At 39.7% G+C, this 26479-nt stretch overlaps 1 protein-coding gene across 1 annotated transcript in view; it reads left to right on the plus strand.

The window, feature by feature from the left end:
• Window positions 1-25479, plus strand: part of CNGB3 (cyclic nucleotide gated channel subunit beta 3) — a 79652-nt gene extending 54173 nt beyond the window's left edge. Inside the window, exons 8-18 of the mRNA XM_048508482.1 lie at window positions 1539-1625; window positions 4596-4660; window positions 5626-5748; window positions 7614-7755; window positions 11067-11226; window positions 11623-11720; window positions 12910-12993; window positions 17383-17501; window positions 19959-20105; window positions 21616-21781; window positions 23307-25479. Coding sequence (XP_048364439.1) covers window positions 1539-1625; window positions 4596-4660; window positions 5626-5748; window positions 7614-7755; window positions 11067-11226; window positions 11623-11720; window positions 12910-12993; window positions 17383-17501; window positions 19959-20105; window positions 21616-21781; window positions 23307-23747 — 1632 coding nt within the window. The 3' untranslated portion in view covers window positions 23748-25479. The remainder of the gene's footprint in view (window positions 1-1538; window positions 1626-4595; window positions 4661-5625; window positions 5749-7613; window positions 7756-11066; window positions 11227-11622; window positions 11721-12909; window positions 12994-17382; window positions 17502-19958; window positions 20106-21615; window positions 21782-23306) is intronic.
• The last annotated feature ends 1000 nt before the right edge of the window (window positions 25480-26479 follow it).

Below are 26479 nucleotides of genomic sequence, written 5' to 3' on the forward strand. Positions count from 1 at the left end.
CAGGGTAGTTTTGAGTTACAGTGAACAGGCATGTTCATTCCAGTTTTCATTGTAAGAGCCATTGTTTAAAACCCTTCCTTACAAAAAAGCTAAGGTTTTTGTACTTTTAAAGTTATTGTTGGTACCATATTGTTCTTATTGACCCTCTTTTCCATTTACAGAGCTAGTTTACTGTTTCTCTTTGAAATAAATATTCAAAAACATTTGACCTACTGATGCCTCAATTAATGTAATTTTATTGGTATCTATTTTTATTTTTGAAATGTACCAGTAGCTGCTGCATTTCCCACCCTCGACTTATACGCGAGTCAACACGTTTTCCCAGTTTTTTATGGTAAAACTAGGTTCCTCGACTTATATGCGGATCGACTTATGCACGAGTATATACGGCACATAATCATAGATAGGGCTTTACTGCAGAAACTAGGTAATGCATAAGTAGTAAATCAAGGAATGAAATTCTTACAATAAAGAGTATGCATATCACAATATAATATGAAATTTGATTTATTATGCTCCTTGCGTATACATTGATGTATCTACTGTTTTTATCTGCTGCTTGTGATCTGCATAATTTTTCATGAATTGTATCTTTTATTTGATTCTTTTTTCAAGATGGAAAGCAACTATTTTCAATGTTGACACAAATTAGGTATTAATAATTGGAGACCCTGCCTAGAACCAGTCACCCAAAATGATTCCTCAAGTTGCCCACAAGAAGCAAGAGAAGTAGTGGAAGTAGTAGTGGCCAAGATTGACACAGTTCAGTATATGGCAAGAAATCTGGGCCTACTAAATTCCACTACCACCTCTTCTCAGAAACCACTTTTTAACATTATGTGCCTACCACTGACCTAAACTAATCTCCTCTACTTTGAATCCTTGCTTCTTGTCTTAGCCTATGGATAGAGAATAATTGCTCTTTCTGAGCATTTATAAACACCAGGAGAATTCATAAGCACTTAATTAGCACCTTACTTCATAATAGCTTTGTCTCTGAAAACTTTAAAAGATGTAGTCTGTGGTAAAATGTGAACAGGAATGACAGAAAAAGGAAAAGCACAATAATTCCTGAATACCAATATTACATATGAGATGGGACTGTGTTTTTTTAAATCTAGATTCTGATACCAAGGAGTAATGAAACAGTAATAGGCCATACACTTGAATTTTCTTCAGTGTTTTATTTATTAGGTGATTAAATATTGAGATTCACACAATTTATGGGATTAAAGGAGAGCTACTAGAGGTTGTTGAAGGTATTTGTCTTTATCTGTGTAAATAGATAATACCTACCTGGGTGTGTATGCATATATATAAATGAAAATGAAAAAAAAAGAGGAAGACAGACTTATCTTTTTTCATTTTTAAAATATTTATATAAAACTCGTTCTCATAGTGATGATGCTGTACTCTGTTGTCTGTCCATAGAGCTGCCTTCTTATATACACTGGGTTTCTTGAATTTTAGTGTTTTGATTGAAGTTTTTAAGGACATACATTAATTTGAGTTTATAACTATACTATGTTCTTCAACAGTTAGATTTGTTCTCAGTATTACCATTTGATCTTTTATACATCATCCTTGGATTTAGACCCGTACTTAGAGTAAACCGGATTATGAAGGTAAGAGATTGGCTGTTGCTTTATTTGTCCTGAACTAGAGAAGTAATTGGCTGGACCTTGTGACACTGTTCTTCTCCAGATACTATGAAAACTTTCCTCCCGTGCACTTCCACAGAGGAAGTGAGCATCATAGCAAAGGAAAGCCTTCACAATAGCTAGAGAGAACCTATAGGGGAATTAGGTCATAGGATCTAAGTGACAGTTCAAACTCTCAGTAAAGGAGGGAAGGAAAGAAGATAGAGTTTGAAGAACAACCAGCCCACCTAAAGATTATTTCTATGTATAACTACTATATAAAAACCATTCAATATATGTACCTGACAACAAGTGACTCTTTAAAACCATCACCCAAAAGTTGAGAACTGAAACCAAAGAAATACAAATAAGAAGACAGGCTCAGTAAGAGAATACTTTTTCATCCCTAAGCATAGCAAGATGTCAAACTTCTTCTGACTACATAACACAAATTGGTTTCTTCCACACAGTTTTGCTGGTTCAATTCTGTTTCCACTCCTGGCCTCCCTCTTTAAATAAAAAGCTTTCTGAAATCACTGGATGCTAATGCTAGTCAGGGTCTTAGAAGGCATTTATTGTAGGAACAGAAATAAACTACCAGAACTTGCCTTCTTCTGTGATAAATTTTTAGCCTCGTTCTCGCAAGAAAAAATCATTATGGAGCTGTTATGGCTGCACATCTATGATCCAGTTATAAATGAGTGCTAAAGTAGAAATGATTCTCCTCAGTTTTTAAATGACTGTCTATTGTGAGAAAGGGAAAGCTGAAAAAAAGCTACAAAAGTCCTTCCCCATGCTACAGTTGCTTAATCTACTGATAATCCAGCTATGCTATAACCCCACTCTTTGTAATACACTGAGGAATTTTTCCCTTCAAAAGACAATCAGTCGGTCCCCTCAGGAACTGAGAAGCCCTTACTTTATGAGTGAAGCATGTGAGTGATATTATTAAGGTATATAAATCATGTCCACCCTAAAAATTAAATATATAATATATTCATTCAATAAATTGGGCTTTTTCTCAGTTTTAAGAACCTTCCCAGAAAGCTATAGACTGTCACTGTATTTCCCCACTCTATTCCTTGTCAGAAGTGAATTGGCACTTGAGGCTTTTGAATAGTTAAAAAAGAAACTAGCAAAATTTCTTAAAATTAACTAAGTTGTATGCCATTGTCACAAAAAGAAAACAAGTACGTTTCAATATCAGGCAATTATGTACAGAATGGTATTGCTGTTTCAGTTTAGACTCTGTTACTAGATATGTTACTGGATCTTAGTCCCTGTTAAGAGGTTGCAAGTAACTTAATTTACAGAAAGCTTTAAATGCTGTCAGTTTTCCTTAGGAATTTAAAATTGTAGTTTGGTCTGTGTGCCTCCTGACACTAGAGTGATTAGAATTCCTTCACATCTAGATAGCTTGAGAGGTGAAGAAATTCTTTTACCCTGAGGTAAAATTTTAGCAGTTTGGTCTAACACCAGACTAAGGACAATCTACCACAATTATTTATTCATCCCTTGGATTATGATCAGGATTTTCCCTTCTGTCTTTCAGAAGAATCCCTTCCCTCTTTGGGTACTGACTTAATTAGAAGCTTCACTGTTTCTCACCTTCAGCATATCTTTCCCAAAGATAACCAATATCCCTCTGTGTGTCTGTATTAAACTGCTACCAGGGAACGCAGATCAGACCATCCACATCTGTCTGACAATCCCCTCAGAAAGCAAAGTTTTCAGCCAAGAGAAGAGTTGTTCACTCAACCTCTGCCTCTCCAAAATTCTCCTCCAGCTGACTTTTCTGTTCAAATTAACCCCCTCCAGCCAATCAGAAGCAATCTCTCTCTCTCTCTCTCTCTCTCTCTCTCTCTCTCTCTCTCATGCTTCTGTTGTTAAATCTTTATATTCATGTTGGCTCTGCTTGGTTACACTTTAGCAAAGTCCTGGAATACATCACAGGCTACCCATGAACACATACTGCTTCGACTTTAAGAGGCTGAATAGAGACATCCAGACATGTGTGCACAGCTGCCCCATGCATGATGGCCCTTACTGGATTGTGACAATAGATTACACAATAGATTTACTATGTATGAAGCAGATACGCTATCAGTACCCACATCTTATTCTAACGATGCAATAGTACAGTGGTGGCGAACCTTTGGCACTCCAGATGTTATGGACTACAATTCCCATCAGCTGGCAGGGGCTGATGGGAATTGTAGTCCATAACATCTGGAGTGCCAAAGGTTCGCCACCACGGCAATAGTAAATAGAATTACACCTTTCCAAGTCCATTTAAATCTATGGGTTTAGAATGGTGTAACTCAATTCAGGATTGTTTTACACACAAAAATAATTGAATGTATTCAAAAACTGATAACAGGCAGTTATTCGTTTCTTCCAGTTAGTATTCTCTTTGATTTATTTATTTATTTACTTTGTTTATACGCTACCTTTCTTTCCAGTGTGGACCCAAAGTGGCTTAGATCATTTTCCTAGTGTCCACTTTATTGCAAATGGAATATATCTTTGTTCTCCTTTGCTGGTTTATTGAAATTAATTTCAAATTAATAATTTCAAAGAACATCTCTTCATTTGCCAAAAAAAAGTAATTATCCAGACTGTCACCTTTAACAAATGGAGACAACCCAAAAACTTTTTTTCTGCCCACGTAGAAGGCAGTTTGGTTGACTGAATAAAATATCATTGTCATTATAATTTATCAAGATCACTGAGCCTGCTAAATGGAAAGTGTCCTCCATAATTCATCCTTGCAAAAAGCAATTGTGAAAAATGCCAACTATTTATTTTTCTTTTCACTTCCACAATGTTGTTCCTAGACCGAAAATATTAAAGGAGCTGGTAACATGTGCACAGTGGGTTTATGCTGAAATATGAGTTTTAAACTGCATAGTTGTTGGATTTCATTGCATGCCTTCTTTGCTGATCCCCATTTAGTACCTCACATTCTTTGAATTCAATGACCGGATAGAGGCTATCATGGAAAAAGCCTATATCTACAGGTAAGTGCTGCTAATGCTAGTAGTATGTAGAGACTGACATATCCAGAGACCATCACAATTTGTGGATGCACAACCTACGATTTGCTGATTCATGGTCCACTGCCCAACCACGTTCTGCAGCATGACATTTTTTAGCACATCCTTAATTATGGCATTGAAAATAAAAACATGCAATGCTTGGTGTAAAGGAGAAAGGTTAGGGTGGGTGATACACTAGTTGGCACTTTTATTGGTATCACTGTACTAACTCCAGTCTGTTTTTACTTTTGCCACTTTGTCATTATAATCGTTACATGGTCATGTTTTGTGTGTGATGTGGTGGTTTTGCTCCTGAGAGGCATCAGATCCCCATGTGTTTCAGCACTGGTAAATTTCACTATTCACAGAGACCCCAAGAACAATTTGCCAATGGCAAATGTCTACTGTACATCATCTTTTGGGGACTCTCATACTGAACAAGGCATTTTTTTTGCAGCCTCAATTGATGTCTGTAAAATGGGAACATTATGTTGATATAATTGTTTTTTTTTGTGGGGAGACAGTGGTCCTGTGGGGTTAGATGAGTTGGCCGATGTTGTTAATAACCATGAACTGAATTTTAAAAATAGTACATTTTCACATAATTTATTTTCATGGTACTAATTCCTGGTATGGAGCAAAAGTTTCTGCACTACTCTGAAATTAATTGATAAATATCCCTTTGGTAACACATTTACTATTTGCCATAAATATTGAAGTGGCTGAATTAGTGAGCCCACTATACCACTTATATGACAGTTATTCTTTTGGTGGAAGGGGGAGATGAGGGATTGTCAGCTGCTTTTTTCACTGTCAATTCTAGTCATAACTGTAACTCATCATGAGTGTTGCTATTGCTACTGCTCAAAATAAAGCTGCCCCCAAAGATAAAACTAACATAGAAATGTATATCATACAGGAATAACACAACTATTTATTCTTTGCAGGGTCATTCGAACAACTGGATATCTACTGTTTATCTTACATGTTAATGCATGTATATATTACTTGGCCTCTGACTATGAAGGAATCGGTAGCACTAAGTGGGTGTATGATGGCCAAGGAAACATGTAAGTTATTCCAGTGGTGTATGATAGGTGTTTATCTTGCAAAGCCAAAACTTCTCAAATGCTTGCTTAAAAACCTTTTAAGGCTATTGCTGGCAATTGATGGTAATGAACAATGCTAATTATATGAAAGGCAGCAATAGTGAATGATGGGTTTACCGCTTCAGGTTTTTGTGTTCATGAGTCAACTTTAATCGCTTATTTAATTAAGCATCTAGAAAGCACAAGGGTCATAAATTAAACTAAGTGGTTAGGTGAGCTCAAAGAAACATTACGTGCATATGAAAACAGCTACTTGGAAAGGGTCAGAGGAGTACATTAAACCACATTGTTCAGCCTTCAGACTGTAGCAGAACATTTGTTTCCTTCAACTCAGCATCACAGTGTCAGTCAGGTTCCACCATCTCCTGCAAACCTTGCTGAGAATGTTATATAAGCATGTTGTGATGAGAAAAATTCCAGTAAGAACCTACACTGTGCAATGTGAATGGCTGCTAGAAGCAGCTGCGGGGAAAGTACCAAGTTAACACCATTAATTGAGGAGAAGACAAGCATGTAGCTGAGGGAAAAAGGCAATGTCTTGCATCATATATTTGTGTGTAACTGATAAAGTAGTTTCAAGGTGGCTTTTTTTAACCTAAAGATGGATGAAAAGCAAAATACCATGTTAAAAAGCCCTAAAACCAAATATGCTGAATGGCACTAGAAGCATCGCAAGAACTACTCAGCTTGGAGTTGGCCAGAGGCGATAGGTATGGACTAGGGCTGCCAACAAGCCTGAAGAAAAAGAAGCCAAAATAGAAGTTTAATGAAATGGAGCTTAAATAAAAACTTAATTTGTGGAAATGGGCAGCTGAATATTTTCATAATATGGAGATGAATAACTTAACCTAGTCAGTGACATCCCATTAAGCCTCTAACAATTATTAGCAGAGGCGTACCTAGGCAAACTGAAGCCCTGGGAAAAACCTGAGTTTGGTGGCCACCCTCCCCCACCATGACCAAACAATGATTTTTTCCACCAGGTCATTTCGAAGTCACCATCACATTATAGAACATGCCCCAACTCACAAATCTGAACGCTGCAATAGGCTATGCCACACAGCATTTTCAGGGGTGAAGCCAACTTTAGTTGACTTCCACCCAGACTTGTTAGCTGGGAATGCCATGGCATGGGTTTATGGATTTATACCACCCAAAACAGTGGCATAACTCCATTAAGCTCTATGAAGGGCTTCTGGGTGGTTGGGTTTTTCCCCCTTTTTTCTGCCTCCCTATGCAGCCTGGAAGCCCTCTGAAGGTGGGGTGGCAACATGGGTGCCATCCTCAGACACCTCAGTCTATGAATTGGGCTGTAAACATGGCTGTTTTCCCAATTAAATAATCTCAGCCAGGGACTAGAGAAAATGACCTTTTAACCAGTACATTGTACCCTCATGGTTATTATACATTTCAAGGTTAAAGTTATAGCAGGTGATAGTCAAACATTACCTCCTCTTCTTCTGTTACTTGATGCACAACTAATTAGGTTACAAAACAATATTTTGTTAAGTACTTTCTAAATAATTTGCTTCCATTTCAAATATAAATAAGTCTCTCCAACCTTTTGGATTCAGTTCCTACAGTCATATCTGTAGGTGGTGTCTAGATACTACAAATAGCTACAGTTTGTGCTTTACTGTTTCTTAAAGACTCACATACATATTCTTTCCTTAATAATGGAAACTCAGGTAATAATACTACAACAGTACAGATGACCTTTTGAACTATGGTATAAAATGTTGTCTTTCAACCAGCAACAGCAACATGTATCACCATAATGCTTACCAAAAAAATTATATGGAAAAAATGATGTTTTGTTTCTATAGGTACCTGAGATCTTACTATTTTTCAGTCCGGACTTTAATTACTATTGGTGGACTTCCAGAACCAGTAACAAACTTTGAGATTATCTTTCAACTTCTGGACTATTTCTCAGGGGTCTTTGTGTTCTCCAGTTTGATTGGTCAGGTAAACTGAGACATTATTCATTAAATCAACAATTATTATATTATATGAACTTTTAAGTCATTTCCCAGTCACCATTCTAATAGCTTTCATAAAGGAAACTAAAAGGGAACTCTGAATGTTATCTTTGATGGGGCTCAGTTTTTTTTTTAAAAAATCTTCTTTTACTGTCTGCATGGGTTAATAATTGCTTATCAGAGAAGTACTTTGGACTATCTACAAGATGGAGCTTCTATTTTGATTACTGTTGGGATTCAGAAATCAGCTTGTTAAGCACATGAATTCCATTTAGACTTTGTTAATATTGTTGCCACTGGCAATTTTGTTTTAGCTATCTCTGATCTTGACAATTGGTCTTATGTTTCAAGACAAGATTGCAAACAACCCCTACTGAAATTCTGTTTATCTGAAAGGGGCTACTAATAGGACTTCTTGTTTGATCAAGGAAGTACACCTGAGTGGTTAATTCCCATTCCTTCTACAAGCTACTGTTTCCACTGCTACCTATTGCAGAATAAATTAAACTATTCTCAGTGGAATTGTTGGAACAGATACACAAATGTACAGTACTGTACATTGAATCCCACTAAGTTTTCCTCTGAAAATCAGAGGCAGGAATCCTCCTTAACCACCCATAAAATTCATGGAGTTGGGATATACAAAAGTCATGTAAAATATGGACTGTGGTATGGAAAGAAACTGAGTGAGACCGAGTAAAAAGGCTGACTGAATCTAATCTAGTATATTCAAATGTGACTAATTTCTGGGGTATCGTGTGGTTTCCAGGCTATGTCTTGGAACAATTTCTCCCCCAGAGATGTCCAATGTATTGCCAAAGGCTTTCACAGCCAGAATCACTGGGGATCACTGACTAATTTCTATTTTAAATTTCCTAATTTTTTCTATCAGTGAAGTTTAGAGCTGACAGATAACAGTCAGTTTCAGGCTTAGCTTTTCAATAAACAATTTTAAGAAAAATAACAGTCAGGCAACTTAAAGTATATGCCCTATACATTGTGACTTTCCCCATAACAGTTTTGATATATCACAAGTTGGCATAAGATATCAAATGGGAATTTGGGGGGAGTTTTGCAGAAGCTGTAGATGACACACAAAGTCCTGCAAATGAAACAAAAAGTTTAGAAACTCAGAAATGCATAAAATGTATGAATATGGTTGTATAATATCAACATATGTTATCTTTTAATACCATAAATATACACAATTTCTTTTTTAAAGTTAGATTTTTAAAAAAGTAAAATTCAGACTTCTCTGGTACGAAGGGAGGGCCAAAAAAACGTATGCAGATTTCTAGATCACGGGAGGTACTCCAATAATGTGGAAGGGATAACTGTACTACACTTTTAGAAGCCCAAACAGAGTATCTGGACTTAGGTGTCAGGCTTGCTTTAACTATTTGCTTCTAGGGTTGCCAAATCCAGGTTGGGGAATTCCTATAGATTTGGGGTCGGAGCCTGGGAAGTGGAGGGATTTCAGCAGGGTATAATGCCATGGATCCCCCTACTCCAGGGCAACCATTTTCTCCAGCAGAACTGATCTCTTCAGTCTGAAGATCAGTTGTAATTCGAGAAGACTGCCAGGCTCCACCTAGATGTTGGCAAACCCAAATTTTGTACAGTGGTCTGTGTTGCAGAAAATAAATAATAAAATGTTAAATACTTAAGTGAAATATACAATCTTATAACTGCAGTTTTAAAAATCTTGTCCTCCCTAATTTGATGTTATCTTTGTCCCCCAATATAGAAAATATGTTTTGTTTACTTACATGCTTACTTCATTTATACTTCATCTTTTTTTAAAGAGACTCAATGCAGATGACAAAACAATGACAAGAAAGTGACAGTTCTTTAAAAATTCTGAAGTAAAGGAAAAGTAGGTTCAGAGAGGAAGATCTGTTTTGAAGGCACAAGCCACTAGGAAAGTGTTGGGTAACAAAGGCAAAAGATGGCAAATAATTTGTCCAGGGAAACCATAAGTTTTTTCTTGCCTTCCTGTGGCTCTGCCTAAAACTTAGTAGTGTCACTGGCAATCAGAGAAAGGGGAAGAAGACACCAGGCTCTTCATTGTGTTTGTTTCTTGCTCACAAAGATTACTAATATCAGACTGTTGTGTGTGATCTTGGCAATCTGTTTATAAATGGAGGGTAAAATTAACCTTGGTCATCTGAAGGAGGACCCCCAACCAAATTAGCAGTAGCAGGAAGATCTTGAGGATGGGAACATAACATCAAAACATCTGCTCTCCAGTTATGTGCATACAGCTTGCTAATATGTCATACAATTTCACTGATTTAGTAATCCATTTTGAGGGCCATACATGGTAGGAAAACTGGGGGAACAAAAATATTTTTTATAAATAAACTAACAAACTTAACAGATGAAGTTATTTAGATATTTACTTCATTTATACCTCACCTTTCTGTCAGTGTGGTGTAGAAGAGCTCTAATCTCGAGAACCGGGTTTGATTCCTCACTCCTCTACATGAGCAGCAAACTCTTATCTGGTAAATTGGGTTTGTTTTGCCTGCTCCTTCACAAAAAAACCTGTTTGGTGACTCTGGTCTAGTCACAGTTCTCTGAGAATACTCTCAGCCCCACCCACCCCACAAGGTGTCAGATGTGGGGAGGGAAAGGGAAGGTGATTGTAAGCTGCTTTGAGACTTCTTACAGGAGAGGAAAGTGGGACATTAAAACCAACTCCTTTTCTTCGTCTGCCAATGGAGACACATTGTTTTCCTGTCCTTCCTTACAACAGTCCTGTGAAGCAGTTGTGTGACTGACCCACACTCAGCAACCTTCTATGGGGATTTAACTTCAGCCTCTTAAATCCTAATCCAACACTTTCACTGCTATGCAACCCAGCCTTTTGTTGCTGTTGTTGTTTGGGATATCACTTGCATCATATAATTTGACAAATTCTGTATATCTGATTAAGGGGGGGAAATCTTAGTTCATAACTCTTAGTTTCTAATGTCTTGCCTCCTTTGCTAACACGGCACTGCATTATCTAGAGAGAATGAATTCTATAAGGCAGTCTGACCAAAAGATAGCATTTTCAACTTAGGCAGTAGTGCTAAACTTGCTACTTGGAGTGAGTGTCTTTAAGACCAATTTACCTTCAAGTAAATTGATTTCACATTGGAAAAAAATCTATCAATTTTTTCAAAAAATCAGCCCGATAAATTAAAACAGTATATAGATATATATATAGAAGATGTTGTTTGAATTGAACTGTTAGTCTTAGTATCAGATTGTAAAACATGCTGTGCAAATAATAACTGCTGATATTTGCAGATGCGAGATGTCATCGGAGCAGCAACAGCTGGGCAGAACTACTACCGTAGCTGTATGGATAACTCAGTTTCGTACATGAATGTGAATTCAATTCCAAGAATGGTTCAGAATCGTGTTAAAACTTGGTATGACTATACGTGGCAGTCTCAAGGAATGCTGGGTAAAACTCTTGATAATTCAAACTAAACTCCCCCTTCCCACCTATTTTGGCAACATCAATCTGATTTCATTTCTTAGGAAGCAACTTGAGAATTGGCAATAGTTATCACTAATAATTTTTTATTGGCACCAGTCCATTCAAACCACTTGATTCTTTTCTTTCAAAACACAACAGTGTACAGCATTCCCTATACTCTGAAAGGTCGAGATTCTAATCTATAGAATAACAAATATTTTTGTAAACTTTTGTCTAATTTAAAAATAATAATTTCAACCATTTTGTTGCTAATCTTGAATTGCAATTATTTTACATTTTTTGGAGGGGAGGAAGTGGTTCCCCTTAGTGTTGCACCAGATTTTAAAAATGTGTTTTACTGATATGAATTCTATCTTATAGATGAATCCGAGTTAATGGAGAAGATGCCTGGAAGAATGCAGCTGGCCATTGCAACTGATGTAAACTTTTCCATTGTCAATAAAGTTGACTTGTTCAAAGTAAGTTGGGTTTTTTTTTAGAATATGTAAGTGGAGTAATTGTCACATCTAGTATCAAGCTGGAAGAGGGATCCCAACGGATAGATAAACACATGAGGGAGGTACATGCAGCTATCAGTGTCCCACCATGGACATCACCCAGCTGCCATGAGCTGAAGATGATCATAACTGCAAGAGAGCTGTGCAAGGTGTCTAGCCGGCTGTAAACTGGGATTGCCCATACCCTAGTAAAGGCAGAAAACATAGGGAGGGCCACTGCAGTCTGGAAGCAAATAGAATATACATTCAGACAGGTGTGAGTGTGTGTAAAATATATCAGTGCTTTTCATGGAGAATTCAGTCATGTAATCCGACTTGAAGTCTGAGGGCTGAGTGAAAAAAAAATACATGTCTATCTGTGTTTTGAACTCATAGCAATTTGGAGGAACTTGGAATGTTCAATAGTTTAGTAGTGGGACATTAGAACCCCTTTGGGGACAGGGCAGGATATAAATATAAAGTGAAATGAAATGAAAGTTTAGCCCAGTATCATCAGATCTTGGAAGCTAAGCTGGGTTGATACTTTGTTGGGAGACTACCAATGAAAACTCTGTAGAGTAGAGGAAGGCAATAGCAAACCACCTTTGCTTATTGCTTGCCTTGAATGCCCCTTGCTGGGGCTGCCATAAATTGGTTGCAACTTGATGGCACTTGCTTACAATGGGGGAGCTCCAAATCAAAGTTGCATAATCAGTGTTAACCCTTTCCTTTCACACTATAGTTGTGATGGAAATCCTCTGTTCTCTGAAACAATTGTTTATCCTACTGGAGAATTTACCCAGAAATATACACAGGAAACATACTCAAGGCACTGAGTTACAAGTGCCTTTGTTCTTTATGAAAACTGGTCCATAGTCACTGACTAGTTTTCATGAAAGCAATGGGATTAAGTCATGGATGGGCTGCAGCAATGGAGCTTCTACATTCTTACAACTCATCAAACATTATGATTAGCTTCTATTATTGATGCATGAAGAATAAAACCCTTTTTCCTTTTTGTTGCATTTTTATTGAAAGATCTTTTAATATGAAAAAATAAATTAGTTTTTACCTTTTACCTTTCCGACTTGTGCCAGTGCTGTGCCATATCTCCAGTAATCCTTCTGACTTCATCATAATCCTAATGGTAATTACTTTTCTTTTTGAACAGGGATGTGATAACCAAATGATATGTGACATGTTGCTGAGACTAAAATCCATTGTGTATTTACCTGGTGACTATGTCTGCAAAAAGGTGACTATTTATTTTTCAAATGCAATAATAATAAGGAAATTAAAAGGGGGGGGGGGTTCAAGTATAGGCCAAGAACAAAATTGGAAGAAAATTAATCTTAGGTGAATTACATAGCATAAAAGTAATTACATTGTAATGGGCAATCATAATCTGATCCACTCAAATTTCAAGCTTCTTCCAGAAAATATGGATTTTGTTACTTGTATGATAAAATCTTTTTTAAAAAAACAGGGATATTTATATATGAGTTATCTATTGGCACACATCATTAAGCTTTTTTATTTAAATGAATTGTGCAGATACAATAACGTGCACAAGTGTGTATATGTGCAGGGATGCAATAAACTGAACTATAACATTTTGTGATTTTTTATCTGAGATATAGAGATGAAATGCTCTGTATTTCACCAACTAGAATAACAATTAGTGTGGATATTGCTACCCTGGTTAGTGGTTTTCTGTGTTCTTAGGAATACAACTCAGTAGTGATGGACAAATTCCCCTGGAAGACCCCCAAGACTGCAGAGTCCTGTACAGGTGGGGTTCTCAAATACCTTGATCCATCCCTTCCCAAGGTATTTTCCCAAAAATTCAAATTCAGATGATTTCTCCCTTCTGGTATGGCATAAAGACAATTGAACCATATTTTATCAATGCCTAATCTGTATAATTAATCATTTACTTCAGTTAATCACATCCTGCCTCTGGTGGCTGTCTGCATGTGGGCAAGGCTACCCTTCCTCCAAACAGAGCTGCCAGGCATCATCTCCCTGGCATCCATTCCATATAGCAATTTAGACAACACATAATAGTGCTTGATGCAAAGTTAGTCCTATTTCAAACACACACACACGCAAGCAACTAGCTGAACTCCCCTCCTCCCTGGTTGCCTTGCCAATTATCCCTACCTATGCCACAGCAACCCAGATGATTCCTGTCATATCTAGTTAAGACTGATGCCCAGTGACAGAGTAAAGAGTAATAACATTTTTTACAGTATGAGCATTTGTGAATAAGAGCTCACTTCTAGTGTTATGAGGAGGATAGTTAGGATAGTTAAAGGACTAACCAATCCTAAAGCTCAGGCCTAATTGTATAAATCCTGTCACTAATATGAAGCAGGGGTCCCCCCGACCCACACCAACCTGAGGAGATTACAAAAATGTCCTGCTCATTCCCAGTGCTGACCAGCACTATTACAGGTGGTGAGTCTGTACAACAATTGTGGTAGGAAGTCTGTGGCTCAGAGTAAGAGCTGTCTTAAATAGCTCTTTCCTGCCTCTCACATATTGGGTAGACTTCATAACTGAACCTGGCCCTGAACCTGGCCCTGATCCCTTGAATCCTTGTGCTTAGAGTTGCCAATTTCCAGGTGGGTCCTGGGTATCTCCTGGAATTACAACTTATCGCCAAACCACAGAGGTCACTTCTCTTAGGGAACAAGATTACGTTGGAGGGTGGCTTCATAGTCTGTTGAGATCCTTCTCTTCCTTTCCCCTCCCCAAATCCAACCCTCTCTGAACTCCACCCCAAATCTCCAGAAATTTTCCAACCCAAATCATGCTTCATTCCTGAAAGTAGTGGCCAAAAAAGCATCCACAGTGACATTGAACTGTCCGCTAGGGAAAAAAAAAGTTTCACTATCCCTTTTTTATATGTCAGCAAGACAGTGGCTGCCCCATCTTATCAAGTTTAGCTCTGATATACATTAGGCCTGGGCTATTCAGGTAAATTATGCATTGCAAACAATTCTCTAAAATCTTCTCCAGTGCATGTGAATTTCATGGTGCAAAGTCATGTGGAAAAGATTCCTTGGAAGAAAAGGTTTTAAAACAACTTTCCTGGTTTAACAAGTAATCACTGAGTGGGGCATAGAAAATATATCCCCTTGTGGCGCTCTCCCTCCCACTCCTGCAGTTGGGGCTGACAATCCGTCCCACCGTCCCTTTCCGAGGTGTTGGTCTCCTCGCCAGTAGCCCCGGTCTTTGGGGCTCTTAATGTAGTCAGCTGCCTGAACCACAGGGTGCCACCTGAGGATGGAGGGGAAGGCGCCCCTCCCTCCCAGCTAGGCTCACCCTACTCGTATATGGGGTTGACAGCTCCCCTCACAGGGGTCTGCCGCCCCTTACTGGGTCAACCTCCCTCCTCTCCTCTTCACACCTCCCTGGTCCTTCCGCGCACTCTCTCTGTCCATTCTTCTTCGCCTCTCCATTCTTTCTCTCTCCTCCCTCTCTCACTCCTCTGTCTCTCTCCTCAGTCTCTCTCTCTCCTCTCTCCTCCACGACCTCCCTTTCACTTCCTTCCACTTCTCCGTCCAGCCACCCCCTCGCTAGGCTCCGCGCCTCCCTGCCCAGGCTCCTCCGTTCTTCTCCCACCACTCTTTCCCCATCCGCCCTTGGCCCCCGCAACCCTCCTCCACGCCCCGTTGCAACCAGCCTCGCTCTTCCGCCCTCCCTCGCCTTTTCAAGCCTCGGCCGGGCTCCCTGGGCATGCCTCGCCTCGCTCTCGCCCCGGCCGAGCCCAGCTGATTCCTTGAGAGGCCGCAGCTGTGGATCCGACCACAGCTGCACCTCCTCGCGGCCGTCTCCCAGCCGCTCCGCCTCTTCGCGGCCGTCTCCCGGCCGCTCCGCCTCCTCCCGGCCGTCTCCCAGCCGTTCCGGGCCCCCGCAGGCGTTTCTTCGGCGGGGCCGGCTGTTGCCAAGTCCTGCTGGTGTCTTGCCGCTGGCTCTGCCCCCGGGCCGGCCGAGTCCGGGGCAAGCCGATGTGGCAACCCCCGGACACCCCTTCTTCAAAAAATGGATTTTTTAGGATCAGGACTTTTCTATAAAAGGCTTCCTATCCAAGAAAAAAAAAATAGAACTGGAATGGATCTGAGATTGAGAAGCCTTTTAAAACCTTGTTTGTGGTTCAGTGTTAATCCAGATCGACTAAGAACAAGAACATTCAATCAGCTAGATGTTAATAGTTCTATAAATAAGAGCTATGCCCCAATTTTATGCTGCCTTTTTAATAGCATACAGCATTACTGTGATGTGTGTATATATCATAAGCACAGGCATTTCAGTCCTGTTTGTCCAGGTATAATTGACTTCATTTGGATGCTAATCAGGTCACAAATGAGCTGGTAAATATGCAAGAAACAGCAGATGCTTTGGTTGTTTGATTATTCTTGATTTTTCCCTTTGAAATTATGCAAATGATCATTAGGAAAAATAATTAAAATGCTGATTTACTTTTGAATGTGCAATGTTTCATTTGTTTGGGTTGCTGCTTCTGCATTTGTTTTGGAGAACGAGCGAGGCAAGGTAAGTGAGATTCTTTCAACTGAAGCAATGCATCTTGGGAGAGAGTTTATTGTCTCAGTGAGGAAAAGGTTCCATGGAGGTTAAAAGTTTGCAGCTTCTTCCAAGGGTTGCAGAAGTTAAACTACTTTTTCTTTTATACCATTTTCACTTAGTTTATGGACCAGGACAGCCCTGGAATGTCTGCCTGCCAGTATGAAGCCCTGATAATGAGCACCAAAATATGAGTCTCTGGGTCAAAATCTGGCAAAAAATTAGCTGTGGGGGCATCCATACAAGGCCTCTCACCCTTAGGTCTACCGAATTATCAGAGTTTTAAAATCAAAAGTGGGAAACACTATTGAGGCTTAAACACTTGAGGTGCACTGGGAAAGAAAAGACCAGAAAACTACCCTTTGGCTCTTCTCGCACTGGTGCTCTCTGTTTCTCTCCCTGCGTTCCTTCTGGCTCTCAAGTCTGCAAACATTGTTGGAGTGCTGCTAATAAGCACAAGGTTCTCCCCATCTCCTTGGCCAGTCTTCAATACTGATTGAATGTTTCATCAGACTGGACCACTTAGACTGCAACTGTGGAAGCAGTCTCTGGAAGAACCTGGTGAGAAGGCAAATCAGTGCATCCAGGAAACAAGTGATAAATTTGAAACTGCCAGATTCAAGTGATTTGATTAAAGCAGCACCATAGAAGCCAACAAGATTTTTGGGGTCTCTAAGTACTACAGGACTATTCTATTGCAACCCAACATGACTAACTACTGAAACACTCAGTGATGAAGCTTCACAGCTTAGTAATTCACAGCTTCATTACTGTAAGCATAAAATGCAATAAGGTCCAGTTGTATTGAGGATGCTGTGCTACAAAGCAGATTGAGTAATGCCATTGCAAGTTGCAATCTTGCTGAACTATTCAAATGGCAATGAAATTGTTCCAGACTGTCAGAGTGGAAAAATGTATTGGGTCAACCGCAGCAGGTGGCAAAATAAGCTGTTTTTAAAACAAACATTTAGCAACTAGTACTTCTCAGACAGAACTGATCGTAATCATCATTATGAAACTTCCAATCTTTTTCTTCCTGTGCATTTGAATCTAGGGAGAAATTGGAAGAGAAATGTACATTATCAAGCAAGGTGAAGTTCAAGTTCTTGGAGGTCCTGATGGAACCAAAGTTCTGGTCACCTTGAGAGCAGGAGCTGTATTTGGAGAAATCAGGTATTTTTCTGTTCTGGACAAAACATTTTTTCATAGACCGCATATTAACATTAAAAATGAAGATAACTACCATTCTTATCATCATCATCATCATCATCATCATCACCACCACCATCACTAATTTCTTGGTGCAATTTACGGTAACTCTGCAATCACTTTTATCTTTGGACAATTCATCTGTCCAGTGATCTTCCCAGACTTGAATGGAAGCTTCTTTCATTCCTACAAATGGCACCTCTGCATATTTTTCTTAGTTATATCTCACTGTTCTCCCCAAAGGGGGTCCAAAGGGGCCTGCAACATCATTCCACAATGGGGGCCCAAAATGGCCTCCTCCATTTTATCTTCACAACAACAGCACGGTTAGCTAGATTAGGCTGGAAGAGTCCTAGGTAGCTAAACAAACTTCCATGGCAAAATGGGGATTTGAACATGAGTCTTCCACATCCTAGTTTGACAATCTAACCACAGTATCACATGGCAGGTGCAAACAAATCTGACAGTAACTCCATGCTCCCTGCCACAACTGAGTACTGCACAGATTTTACAAAGCAGTGCTTAGAAAACCTGGGGAATGTCTCATTCAAAGGGAACAGAGAATGGAGAAATATCTATTTCTAATAGCAAGCTATTTCTAATATTAATCTAATTAATATCTAATTATCTAATCATCTAATTTATCTAATTAATATCTAAATATCTAATTTATCTAATTAATATCTATTTCTAATATTAACATTAGCTACTTTTTAGACTAGACTACCCAGCACCCAAACTCTTACTGTATATGTACAAGTAGACTCCATTCAGCAGTTTAACATCTGCATGAAACTGTTGGATGTGGTAATCCACACTTCTGGGCCAAAGGGATCAATAATATGCAGATGATTCCCAGCTCTGTTTCTTCTGTCTGAGTCATAGAGATAGTGGATGCTCTGGTGTCTGGAGGCAATAATAGACTGGATAAGGATCAATAAACTGAGACTCAGTCTATAGAAGACCTGGTTCTATTGGTTGAGAGTCTTCCAACACTGAGTTGCAGTCCCCTTCCACAGAGCACTTGTGCAGCTCGATGGTATATTCAGATTCAAGGAACAGAGAAAAATATGGCGTGATGGATATGTAGTAACATGTTAAATATCTGAAGAGCCAGTATACTGCAGAGGTTAAGAGTGCTGAACTAGTACCTGGGATGTGAATTTGAATTTCACTCATGTCATGGGAGCTTTCTGAATGACATTGGGCCAGTTGCAGTCTTTCAGCCTAACCTTCTTCAGAGGGCTGATGTCAGAATAAAATGGAAGAAAGAATCATGTAAGCTGCTTCGTTTCCCCTTTGGGCAGAAAGGTGGGGTACAAATAAATTAAATAAATTATCTAAAATTGTCAGAAAGAGTTTGAAGAACACACATTTACCATAGCCACAGAAAACAGGATAGGAAGGTTCAAGATACCAAAAACTAAGGTAATGCCAAAGATCCTTTATGGAACTCCCATATGGATTGAAGCCCTTACTCCAGAAAATGATCAAGTTCAATCATGCTTTTTAAGAAGAGTTATGGGCATTCCCAATAGTGTAACTTTCACTACATTATGCCTTGAATTTGGCTTATCCTTGAGACCAAAGCCTGGATTACTACCATAAAGTACTGGCTTAAGATTCATTTTAGAACAAAACAAGATTATATTATATCTTAACTTCTTAAAGATGAACATATCTCACAATGGTCTAATGTGATTTCTCAAAAAATTAGGAATATTGAAATTGACTTAATCACATTACAAAACAGTAATGAAAAGTTTATTTTGACCCAAATTAGTAATAGGCTGAGAGATCATGAGAGACCTTTCTTTTATTCAGCCAAGATTGCAGCCTGTTCGCCGCAAGCCTCGGAAATTTCCCCTAAGCATGGAGTTCCAACCAATTATCTTGTTTCTTCTCTATCTGTTGAACAGCGTCGGGCCTTTATTCTGGCCCAATTTAATAGGATTCCTTCAGCTATGACATCAGGTAGATACCAAAAAATTCCAAAACATCAAAGGTATTGTCATTGTGGCTCTCTTGATTCCCATATTCTTCTTGAATGTGGTTTAAATGCTGATGTACGATCATGTTTAATTCACCTTTTATTACTGTCAAAGAAAATACAAAGTTTTACATATGCTGTACATTTTCTTTTACAGGATCATTCTTTTGACGTACAGTTGCTTCTTTTTTAGCTATCATTTTAAAAATGATAGGTACTGTTTCCCTTGAATATTGCTGTTGGTTTATACTTAATTATTTTACATTATGTTGTTTTATGCTAATAAAAGGCACTGAGTGACTGTTACTAAAAATCCAACTTGAAAGACACTGCCAGTTAAGCCTAACTTAATTGAATATCCGCGAAATATAACAGTCTGCCTGCAGCTTTCAGAATTTCAAACTGAGGAAAATATTTGGATTTTGTTTCAGTCTGTTGGCAGCTGGTGGGGGAAATCGACGAACTGCAAATGTGGTGGCCCATGGATTTGCCAACCTTTTCATTCTCGACAAGAAGGATCTCAGTGAAATAATGGTGCACTATCCTGACTCTGACAAGCTCTTGAAAAAAAAAGGAAAGTAAGTCTTTCCACTTTTCTGTAGAACAATTAGCTTCACTGCCTCTCCTTATTTAAAAAAGTGTTTCTATTTTTATATGCTTATTTCTGAACAAGGTCACAAATCGTCATAGTATGTTCAAAGTAGGGACAACTTAGAACTGACATGCCCGAAAATAGATTATCTAGTATAAATAAAATTGCATGTTATGCCTGTATTACAGTATGTATTTCCCAAATATCAATATTTATATAATAAACATATAATTTTAATACATAATGTTATGACATATAAAGGGGAATGTAAATTCCATTGTTGTCTTCCACCAGTGAGTGAAAATGGGTTTGTTTTGTTTGGTATTCCCTCATTGACACTTGCTTATCTTCCTTCCCATTCATGTATCTATGTGTTCCCATGTTTTAATTGTTCTTAGTTGTTTTATGTGCATGTTTGAATGTTTTTGATTGATTGCATGTAGCTTTCATTAGATTGTCCAGTCGTTAAGACTTCTTCTAATATTCAAAATTTCTAGATCAAAACATCTTCAATAGTGGTTAAGAGCAGGTGTACTGTAATCTGGAGGAACCAGGTTTGATTCCCCGCTCTGCCATCTGAGCTGTGGAAGCTTATCTGGGGAATTCAGATTAGCCTGTACACGCCAACACAGCTGGGTGACCTTGGGCTAGTCACAGCTTTTCGGAGCTCTCTCAGCCCCACCCACCTCACAGGGTGTTTGTTGTGAGGGGGGAAGGGAAAGGAGTTTGTAAGCCCCTTTGAGTCTCCTATAGGAAAGGGGGATATAAATCCAACTCTCCTCCTCCTCCTCCTCCTTCTGGAGTTAAAATATCTGTATAGCTTCCATCCCCTAGAAGCACTATTGGATTCCAAAAATAATACCTATTCAGTTGTAATTCTTCAGTAAGACTGCATGCTGCCTCAATGTCCAAAGCAACTGCTATAGATTTCCAGGAGTCAATTTCAGCCATTTTCAGTAGCCAGACTATGTCTGGATCAATTTTTAAAAAATTTGATAAGACAGTTAGGAAATTGATTTTGTTTTTCCAGATTATTTCCAGTGGATTCGACCACATCAATCCACCCTTGTTGGGCAATAACCCTTCTGAAAGGAACTGTACAATATCCCACTAAATTTGAATAGCTATTGACTAAGCAACACTGTAGGATAGCTGCTGTTTTGAATTCAAAGGAGATAGCATAACTGGAAGCTTGTCTGTCCTTGTCCACTGAAACCTAGTTATCTGGGAAAGAAATTGAATTTACCATACCCAAGCAAAGCATCCCGAAATCATTCCTCATAGAAGCAGAGGCTGAAATCCTGGCCCAGCATTCACTTGAAAGGGTTTCAGGGCTGAATCCCCAAAGAAAGCAGCGGTAAGGGCTGGATCTGACTGGAAAGCAGGGCTCAGGGAGGTTTTCACAGACATAAAGAAGTATTAAAACAAGGGATGGGTGCTTTGGAAGTTTTAATGTTTCAGGTTGCTAGTTTTATCTTTCTGTACTTGTAATCTAGAGCCCTCTTGAAGCAGAAGGGCAAGCCCACCGGACCACCTGAACCTACAAAAGGTTTTGCTCTGCTCGTAAAGAAGCAAGAAACACCAAAGATGTTCAAAGCATTGATGGGTGGAAAAGGTGGTCTGGCTGCACTTATCCAGCTGAAGAGAGAGCAAGAAGCTCAGGTATCCACAAATTCAGAAAAAGCAGAAAACAATTTAAGGTATGGAATTGATGAGCAGGAACTGAGGGTGGGCAAAATCAGAGGCCAACCATAATAAGGAACTTCACTCCTGTAAACAGGTGAAAGAGTATTGAAATACCAAGTGTTATTGCTTAATAGGATGTGCAATCTATGGTGAAATGCAACTGTTGGATAACAAATTTATTAAGATAATATGGGAGTTTGTTTTTTAAATGTAACTCCTCAGTTCTCAGAAGGCTGTTAGGGAGCTTCTAACATCTACATAAAATATAAAACCTTGGATATCAAAAGTCACAACATCAACAACGATAAACTCAGCTGCTTTGAACCCAGATTTGACAATCCACACAATATTTTATCACAAGGAGCAACAGCTACAGATACCAATTAAAAGTGTGTGTGTGTGGCTGTTTCCACACACCTACAGAAACGGACCTCCACCGGCATAAATTATGCCAGCAGAGGCTCAGGGACTGTTTGCACCATAGCGTTCGAGCAGCCCCAACTTTCTCTTCAGCCAGAGAGGCGGCTCTGCATGGAGCCACCTCTCCTTCAGTCCCCTCCACTCACCTCTTCTGCCAGCATCGCTCTGGAGGGCTGGAGGGATATGCGCATGCTACCCTCCGACCTCTAGGGGTCAGAGGGCAGCGTGGGCATGTCCCTCCAGAGCAAAGCTAGTAGAAGAGGTGAATGGAGGGAACAGGAAAAGCGGCGTCTTTCCATCAGTGCTGTTTGCACCACGCCAGCGGGAAGACGCCACTTTTAAAAAATCTTGCTCCTTGAGCCAGGTTTGAAAGTGGGGCCTTCGTGCCACTTGGGAGGGGGGTGAGGATGGCGTTTTTTCCGTCCCTAGGGCGCTGTTATTTGGCCGTGTGGAAATGGCCTGTGTGTGTGTGTGTATGTGTGTGAAAACTGATGTAAAAAACCAAATACTTTTGGATTCTTTTGTATAGTTTAAATGCCTACCATTTATATTCAAATATCCCAGCCAAATATCCTAGACCAGGGGTAGGGAACCTGCGGCTCTCCAGATGTTCAGGAACTACAATTCCCATCAGCCCCTACCAGCATGGCCAATTGGCCATGCTGACAGAGGCTGATGGGAATTGTAGTTCCTGAACATCTGGAGAGCTGCAGGTTCCCTACCCCTGTCCTAGACTTAGCATTTGTCCATAGAATTTTTGGATGTTAGAATGTCCCTCCAGTCCCTCCCACATTACTACTAAATTATTAGAAGTTGTGTCATCTTGTCAGGGACACTGTTCACGCCTCATTCCTTTAAGTGCCCACCTCCCTCATTTCCAGCCAGTTGTCCAGCCATGGTTTGCAACCCTCCTATGATCAAAATTCAGTGGTCTTGATTTCTCCACAGGTATAATTACTGAACATCTAATTGTTTCTGTATCAGAAAAAGAAGGAAAAGGAAGAACAAAAAAGAGAGGTGGGAAAAGGAAAGAAATAAACGAAAGAAAAAAGGAATCTTAATATTTATTGTTTTGTTGCAGGAAAAAGAAAAGGAAGAAAGGGAGCAAAAGGAAAGGGAAGAAAGGGAGCAAAAAGAAAGAGAAGAAAAAGAAAGAAAAGAGAAAGAAGAAAAAGAAAGAAAAGTGAGAGAGGAAAAAGAAAGAAAAGTGAGAGAAGAAAAAGAAAGAAAAGTGAGAGAAGAAAAAGAAAGAAGAGTGAGAGAAGAAAAAGAAAGAAAAGAGAGAGAAGAAAAAGAAAGAAAAGAGAGAGAAGAGAAAGCTGAGCTAGAAGATGCAGCACATGTTCCGAAGGCCGAAGAACAAGTCGAGCCAGACACAGAAGGTCAGGCCGCATCATCCCCAAAGCCAGCTTTGCTCAGAGGAATCACTAATGAGTCCCTGGTCATTACCATGGCTCCTTCGACCACACTTGGAGAAGGAGAGATTCTTACTGTTGAAGTCAAAGAGAAGAAGCAAGATTAAACAACAGATCTTGCAAGGGATTATATTCAGTGGTGTAGCCAGTGAACCACTATTTAGCTTACTCAGAATTTGAGTTAGGTTTTTAAAAAGCATGCCTAGCTCAAGAGCTTCAAAATGCATACGTGAGTCCCAGGGAAATCTCCAAAGCAGCACCAGGTTGGGAAACTCCTGGAGATCTGGAGGTAGAGCCTGGGGAGGGGCTTCAGTGGGGCAGAATGCCATGCAATCCCACCCTCCAAAGCTACCATTTTTCTACAGGAGAAATGATCTCTGTATTCTTGGGGTCAGTTGTAATTCTGAGAGATCTCCTGGTGTAAGCTGGACTTCGATAGCCCTGCCATAGCTAGAGAAGGTGGTAAATATTTTCAAGGGTGGACATCAGAGCTTCACATCACCCCATAATTAACAGAAGAAATCAGGTAAAAATGCAGAATAAATTATACAAATTAAGGAGCATTCGTTTATACTGCAGTAATCAACTATTTTAGCATGGAAGTGTTATTTGCTTTGTTTTACGAACAGAATATAAACAGTTCTGATTACTATACAGCAGGGGTCTTCAAACTATGCCCCCCCAGATGTTCATGAACTACAATTCCCATCAGCCCTGCCACTTGGCCATTCTGGCAGGGGCTGATGGGAACTGTAGTCCACGAACATTTGGAGGGCCATAGTTTGAAGACCCCTGCTGTACAGGATACTGATGAAAACTGCAAGGTGGCGGCGTGGTCTACTGTGGCCTTGATTCCAGCAGAATCTTTGCCAATCCTGTCCCCAACATTTAAATGTTGCACTTTGTAACACTTAAGTGTTTCACTTTGAGTGCAGATTTTGTTGGGCAGGAATCTGTTTATTTCTGTACCACGTATATTGAGGGAACTGTCTTAACTAATCAAAAATATTCATGCATTCGTTTGAGAGCTTAAGATTACATTGCACTTCAACCTTAAATGCTTGCTTTATGCCTGCATTAACAATTTGCTTATTTCTTTTCTTTCAGTTCTCTGTCATACAGATTTTCTTCCTGGGTCTTTTTTAAAATTGTAGTTACATATTTATATATCCTACTTTTCTTCCCATTGGGGACCCAAAGTAGCTTATATCATTTTCCTTGCTTCCATTTTACTCTCATAACAATTCTATGAGATAGGGTTAGGCCATGGGCATGTGACTGGCCCCAGGTCACCCAGAAAGTGGGACTCACACCTGAATCTTCCAGATCCCAGACCAATATTCTAATCACCAAACCATCCTTCCTGGTATTGTTGAAGGCTTTCATGGCCGGATTCAACTGGTTCTGGTGGGTTTTCTGGGCTGTGTGGCCATGGTCCAGACCACGGCCACACAGCCCGGGAAACCCACCAGAACCATCTTTCCTGGATGTTCATGGGCCTGATGGGGAATTTCACTGATTTTATTCATCTGATTTTCTTCATCTGGAGCAGCCCAAAACACCTTTTACAACACTATTACTGGGGGGGGGGGGGGCATCAAGAACAGCTGAGGAACAATCTGAAGGTTTCCCATGGGGGGGTCAGTAAAAATCATCACCCCCCACAAGCACATATGTAGCTGTAGAAATCTAGATTAGATTTGAGTCATAAAATGTTTGTGTAAAAACAAAACCCAACTTTTATGATAAAATCACAGAAGACAGAAAAGTATATTCTGAACTTCATTTTTATTTTTGGTTGAGAATGTAAGTAAAGCCCTCCTCTGTTACACAAAAAAATGCACTTGGTCCAGCATCTTATTTCTCTTAGTAGCGAAGCCAATTCCTCCATAAGACCAAGAAGCAAAGACGCAGAATAGAGATGCCAGAAACTGGTTTTCAGAAGTAGCTGCTGTAATGAGTACACCACCCCACTGGCTACCAAGTACAGCAGATTGGCCAGAGAAAAATAAAGGATTCCTGGTTTTTGTTTTCAGGAACCCTCCTTTATTTAACTTTTGATGCCACCAACTACTTAAGGAGATCTAGAAAACCCCACACTGCTTCTAGCCACCAGTCTTTTAAGGATTCCCACCTCTCAGTCACCCTTGCTTGAGGGGAAGTTTCTACAGGGTCCCTTAATTCATGATTTTGGAGGGAACTCACGATGGCTGGGGTTTCTAGTCAGTCACCCATGTTATCAATCACACACTCACAGACATGTACTGGCATGAGGGAATTTGAACAAAATAAATAAAAATTTATTTTTGAAACAAAAGATTCTTCTTTAACTGGCTCAGAAATAACCTTCAAATAAGCTGTTGATATTTGGTGGTTCCTCAGACTTAACACGCACTCAGACACACGCAGGTGTCTTTCAGTAAACGAATTGGCTTTAATATGAGTTACTCTTCTCCACAGACACACCCTTGACCTTATTCTTCCACTACCCACTGTTTCACACACCCTCAGTCCTGGCCCTGTGAGTTTCAGGCATTACACAGCCTCCCTCACTCACACACACCAAACCTCTGCCTAGAGGTTTGGGGCCCTCTCCAGACTGGTATGGTACAGGGGCTGGATAGACTCCTAGGTCCGGTCAGTGTCCACTGACAAGCCTCTGGCCGGCGCTTCGCTCTGCACCAAAAGCCAGGGCCTTCCTTGGCCTCGCACGAGCTTCCTCCGCTTGAAGAGTTTTACCAGAATTCTGTCAGCTATCTGAGCTGAATCAGAATCCCTCTTCACAAGAGTCAGAACTGAGAGACTCCACTCTTCGGACTCTGCTCTCAAACTGAACACA

Source organism: Sphaerodactylus townsendi, linkage group LG09 (assembly GCF_021028975.2).
Source record: "Sphaerodactylus townsendi isolate TG3544 linkage group LG09, MPM_Stown_v2.3, whole genome shotgun sequence".
NCBI lineage: Eukaryota > Metazoa > Chordata > Lepidosauria > Squamata > Sphaerodactylidae > Sphaerodactylus > Sphaerodactylus townsendi.